The sequence below is a fragment of a genome (genome assembly GCF_019968955.1).
Source record: "MAG: Porospora cf. gigantea A chromosome Unknown PgA_NODE_1466_length_5800_cov_339.007, whole genome shotgun sequence".
Taxonomy (NCBI): Eukaryota; Apicomplexa; class Conoidasida; order Eugregarinorida; family Porosporidae; genus Porospora; species Porospora cf. gigantea A.
The window spans coordinates 1-5,800 of NW_027151414.1; the positions used below are offsets into that span (position 1 = coordinate 1).

The 5,800-nt window shown below is 54.2% G+C and overlaps 2 protein-coding genes across 3 annotated transcripts; one reads left to right on the forward strand and one right to left on the reverse strand.

Moving 5' to 3' along the window:
* Positions 1 to 238: 238 nt before the first annotated feature.
* KVP18_003032 (uncharacterized protein) lies at positions 239 to 1,180 on the forward strand (the record flags this gene model as incomplete). The annotated part of the gene is made up of 1 exon (XM_067954435.1): positions 239 to 1,180. The coding sequence occupies one exon, from the start codon at positions 239 to 241 to the stop codon at positions 1,178 to 1,180; it is 942 nt and encodes a 313-aa protein (XP_067812549.1).
* Positions 1,181 to 1,343: 163 nt separating this feature from the next.
* Positions 1,344 to 5,800, reverse strand: KVP18_003033 (uncharacterized protein; the record flags this gene model as incomplete). Of its 2 annotated transcripts, none has more annotated exons than XM_067954436.1 (1): positions 1,344 to 5,800. In XM_067954436.1, a coding segment is annotated over one exon (4,457 nt), but the record flags the coding sequence as incomplete, so codon positions are not given. The 2 variants fall into 2 exon arrangements, with proteins under 2 accessions (XP_067812550.1, XP_067812551.1); XM_067954437.1 differs by having other exon boundaries at positions 1,344 to 5,765.

Here is a 5,800-nt window from a genome sequence, read left to right on the forward strand (position 1 = left end):
CAAACATACTCCTCAGGTAGTCTGTCGGCGAAGGGGTGGGTCGGGCAAGCTTGTGGCTCGACAGCCTCTGTCGTTTGGGCCATCGAATTTGCATATTTTCGTGGCGAAATTCCTTGTGATGCAGCCTGAATCCCTTGGATTGCTACTTGCAACGTTGGCGGGGGGTTGTACCTGTCTGGGTGCCCTTCTATTCGTATGTTTTTCGCAACGTATCGGTCCACGAACCTTCGCGTTTTTCATGTCGCTGTCTGCTGGTGTCATGTTTTACGTGTCGTTCGTCGAGATCCTCCCCGAAGCTCTCTTTAACTTTCAGTTGCACTACGAAGGTAATCGACAGAAGGCCAAACTGCTTGCGTCATTGCTCTTCTTTTTGGGGTGGTTGTCGGCAACGTGGTTCGACTGGTTGTTGCACATTACTATCCGAATTTTCCGACTCACCAAAAGAGTGGAAGACATCAACAAGAAAGACACTGAGGGTTCTGAGCTAGAACTGAATGGAAACGCTAACGGTAGCCTCGTGGTAGGACTTCAACGACGCATTCCGCCCTTGACCGAAGCATCTGATTCTGGATGGGACGGAGTGAAATCTGACGACTCCTCGGAAAGGCGCTTGGTGCTGCAGAGGTTTCGAGAGGACAATGAGCGGTTTCTGGAGATGGGATTGCTCACAGCTTTGGTGTTGGGGGCCCACAACCTACCCGAGGGCGTCGCCACGTATACGGGGGCCATTTCAGACCCCCAAACCGGTATGACTCTCGCTATGGCCATCGGCATACACAACATCCCTGAAGGATTCAGCGTGTCGGTTCCCGTATTTTTGGGGACGCGCAGCGTCTGGAAAGGGATGCTAGTAGCGTCCATATCTGGGTTCGCCGAACCTCTGGCGGCACTATGTGTATTCCTATTCTTCGACGCATCATCCATAACTCCACTCACGTTCGGCGTGTTATTCGCCCTTGTTGCAGGAATAATGGCCAACCTTTCGATGAAAGAGCTCTTTCCTGCCGCTTTGCGTTACGACCCGTCAGACCGGTTTACGTCGTGGGGATTGGTGTGTGGAATGGCGTTGATGGCTTGCAGTCTGGTGATCTTCGAGTTCTGCGCTGGTTCTCTCCCTGGGCCAGATGGCCAAGTTGCTCTCAGCATGGGATCCAAGTTCATAAAAATAAATCACGGCTGAATTGAGTCAGTCCGATGTGAATTTGGAGATCCCGAATATTTTCACAAAAATTTAATGTGCCTTCTATTTTACTTTCTCAGCCGTTCTGAGCCATTATCGCTTTCCAAGTGGATGATGCTTATGTGGCAAGTACAATTTGAAATGCAATGCAATGCAATCGAAACTACCGACAACCACAGGCGACGTACCGATGCCAAGCACTCCAAAGAGAGTAAAGCTCCTTGATGCAGAAATCTTTGTACCTCAAATGGAAGACCGTGTTGGCTTCGAGGTCGGACAGTATCAGTGTCCGCCCGAGAATCTGCTTCCCGAACACTGTGATGGGGCGTCGGTTGTCATAGATTAGAACCTTCCGCTGGTCGTATTTGTGACAATCAGAGTTGCCATCCAGTGTTTCGCGTTCAACCAGTGTTTCACCTTCTAGTTTGGGGTTGAACTGCGGAAAGGATATGTCGAACTCGTCCTCGAAGTGCGTCGGGTTGGTCTCCCAGACCCACTGGTGTTGCAGTGCCGTCGCGTCCAGTACTCGCGCGCGCTCCTCAGCTTTCTTCACCAAATGGGTCCGGTAGGGTTGCCTGTAGGACTTGTTGCGGATGCTAGATGCTGCGCACCGCGGAGCCTTTGCGAATATATACGGCTTCACGAGCTTCCACTCGAAGAATTTTAGATCCCAAGAGGCTCTCCAGTAGAGACGTGTGCCCGCAGGACGATTGGTAACCGCCAAACACCCCCCACGTCGTAGGCTGTCTCGAATGGACTTTGGCAGCGCTTGGGTTCCGAAAACGTAGTGGCACTGCGTGTATGCCTGGTGGCGCTCAGTCAAAGCAAAGCGAGGATGAAGGTCCTTAATACAGTCATAGGAAGAGCTGCTAGACATAGAGCGGGATGTACTTGACATGTCGGAAGATCTTCTCGCTTGATCGTGCTCCTTCTTACGTTTCTGCAGCTCTGCAAGTCGGTGCCACAGGATGGCCGCCTGGTCAAGGTCCCTGGATATGGCAGCGAACCTGACTTCAACTGCTTGCTTCGTGGGGCACACGTAGTTCTGTGCCTTCCTGCGCACACGCTCCGTGTGTACTCCTTTTTCCTTCATGTACTTTCGCACCTTTAGAACTAGGGTACCGATGCCGTTATCTACCTCCATGAGCACCGACGCGAACGCGTGCTCCCCGCGCTGGCACGAAATGTCTGCCGTTCTGACAAGATTACAAACGATCCGTGAAGTCGATGTGAAGGCGAGATCAGAGGGGAAGGTGCTAATTTCCTTCGCCATAAAGTCGATGAGCGAAGTCGGTTGGCCTCGGCACGCGTACTTCCTGAGCAGTGGCATCATCGCCGAAGTAAGAAGCGGGTCACCTTCTGCTGTGAACATAAAGGGGGCTGAGTCGCTGAAATCCTTCAGCAGCTTGGACGTGATGAGGCCAATGAACTCGAGACCGAGTAGAAACAGATCGAGGTTCTCTGGGGTACTGAGCATGGCGACGATGGAGCTCGTCAGAATTTTCTCGACACATTCCGTAGAGTCGAAGAACAGTCTGGCTGTCTCGCAATGTGAAGGGTTCAACCCAGCGACAGATCTACTGCTCGAGCTCGAGGCGAAAATTTTCTCTGAGTGAAGCTTTTCCTTTACCACAAGATTGGCAGACGTGCTGCTGGTCTTCCTCGTCAACACAACTCGACCGTTGTGGTTGGAGTCAGAAGTGCTAGTGCTCGAGGAGGATATGCGGGAGCTTAACACGAGTCGATTGTGGTGGTTGGAGTCAGATGTGCTGTTGGTGCTCGAAGAGGATCTGCAGGAGTTTAACACGAGTCGATTGTGGTGGTTGGAGTCAGACGTGCTGCTGGTGCTCGAAGAGGATCTGCGGAAGTTCTTTTTCTTCTGCCGCTTGCCGTCACCCTTCGAGAAGTACGAATCAGAGCTCGGCGTGCTTTTGGACCTTATCCTGCCACGCCTCTCGATCACTTCCGTGGAGTAATTGAGGTTCCAAATCTGCAGGAGCAGTTTCAGGAGGTCAATCCTCAGCACATCCTCATGCGGTTTAGCCTCATGGAAGAACTGCTCGATAATGGCGCGTAAAGCCCCTATTCCGCGGTGCGTAGTCGTGGTGAAGGTAGAGATGTCCTCCGCCTGCATCGCATACAGAGCCTGCAGAGGTCGGGCGCACCTGTTGATTCGGCACCTTTGCGGGTCAGGGCAATCGCAGTCGGGGTCGCTTCTTGACGACTTTCCCATGCTCGTCGATACGTTCTTCGCAGGGCGGGGGCAAGGTTCGTACTCAAGTTGTCGAAGAACGGCTCGCAATGACACCAAAGTCTCATGTGACGTCATGGTTGAGTCACATCGAGCCATCTCAGTGGTAGAGAAGGAATTTCGCGCCAGTATTTGGAGTAGGTGTCGTCCGACAATGACAGACCACGGCTTGCCTTCGCAGGTCGTCGGCTGCATGGAAATGAAGGCTAACAAGTAGTGCAGACCAGTCCGTTGGTGGTTGGACGCATCAGAGCCAGCCATCGTCGCTCGGATACAATCTTCCCGCACCGCGTCTCGGTTCTGCGGCCGACGGGATATATGGCCTACGGCCTCGAAGGCCCTCCTCACCGACGTCTCCTGCGGGAGCAAGGGCATGCACGATATCAGGAAGCGGTGCAGCGGTCCTAGCACTTCATCGTGGCCCACGATCGCGTAGTCGATGTCGTTTACCATGGCCATGCACACCTGGCTAACGAGCACGAAGCGCCTCTCCACCAAATCCACGGCCCGAGAGTCCACGGCCCCAGAAAGGTCGTCCAGTGTCCTGCCAAGAAAGTTTTCGTGCACGAAGTCTATGAACCTTCCGAAGGCAGGGAAGAGGCCGGCGACTGCCAGGTGACGCAGGCTCTCGGAGGTCCGGATGAACTCAAACAGGTAGGTACACAGGCCGTCTGTCAGCAGGTGGGGCAGACCGGCAAGAGGCGCAGCGTATCGATGAAGCACAGTGGAGGGAATGTAGAAATACCCGAAGTTATCCACAAACCAACTCAACGGTTCGCAAGCGCCCAGGTTTCTCAGCAGATGATTGAGATGGGAGCACTCCACCAGAGACGACATCATCGCGAACAAACGGTCGACTACCTTCGCTGACAGCATCCGCACTGTCTCAGAGAGGTTGATGAAGGCCACGTCTGCAGTCAATGTGGGGTGTTTGGGAAAGGCGTCGCTTCCACCGTGATCGGTGTGCAGCGCAGCGACTTCGACGCCGATCTCTTGCTGCAGAGCGTAAAGGCAGTCCTGAGTCGGGGCGCGCTCCATTAAGCTCTGGTCGGCCCCTAAGTTGACGATGCGAGCCACGAAGCTCGTGGGCGTGCGCGACGATAGAGCCGTAGCGAGATGGCCCTCCGCCAGCATCTGGGACGTCCGCTGGGCATCCAGAATGGCGACGCATGCTGACTGCGAAAGCATCCGCATGTGGCCCTCCGACTTGTAGAAGATCGCCTGCAGAGCCGAATAGGCCGCTGCGGCCATTCTTGAGGCGCCCTGCATAGCCTTGTGCACGGCAAGGGAGTAATCAGCGGTGCCGTTGGCGAAGTAGACTTGAATGGCTTGCATGTCCGACTGCTCCTTCAGAGCGACATTGAGCAGAGGGAACACCGCACGGCAATCCAACAACGTGCGGCTTCTCTGGATGCAGTGCATATGAGCGGTGCTGACTGTGTCGACGTCTCTAGAAAGAGGGTCCGCCTCGTCGCGTTGTGGGTTGATGATCGATACTGGATCGGCGAAGGCAGTTTCCAGAACCTGGTTCTCGCCAATTCTCCGGCACCCTTTGAATTCAGGCTGCTGTGCCATCAAGCGTATGAGAGAGCATATCGCAACCATCTCCTCAGGGATGTCATACTGCCAGCGATCAATGATGACCTTATCCGGGTCTGCGCATTTGCGGAGATGCTTCTCGAGTTGGCGCACAGGTGGATTATACAGAGACGCGTCGTCATCAGTCAACCGGGCAGTTCTCCAGAATTCTGGTTGGGCCTCAGCCGCCAGCACAGTCAGTCTTAATGGCATTCTGTGCCTCTGCATTTGTTGGGTGGCTGTCTGTAAGCACTCTGATTCTGGGTGCTCCTGAATTTGTTGGTAGCATCGGTCTAAGGTACGGAGGAGCTCAGCGCGGAGTTGTGGCCGATAGACGTTCGTCTTGCTGTGGTACGCGTTCGTCTTGCTGTAGTGCCGTTCAGCAATGCGCTTTGGCTTCTTAGCTCCCCTGGTCTTGACGAATGGATCGCTGAGTCCGGCAGAAGAGTACCATAAGCCGTCGAGCAGGTCGTGCGCGTCCTCCGTGAGATCGTTGAACCTTTCGGGTGTACGTTCCAGCCGCTTCACGTCCGAGTACTTCTCCGAAATGATAGCCGCATAAGTATTAAGATGCCAGTTGAGGCGACCCAAAGTGGATGTGAATAGTGCCAGTGCAGTCGCGGCTATCGAAGTGCTCACCAACTCCTTTGTGGCTTTCTTCTTGCGAACCAGACGGGAAGCGGTGATCTGGTGGTCGACAACTTCGTCCACTTGCTTTTTGGGCCGACTACGGCGGAAAGAGGTGATGGGGTTGGACTCGTCGGTTAGGATAGGATCAACGACATCAGTAT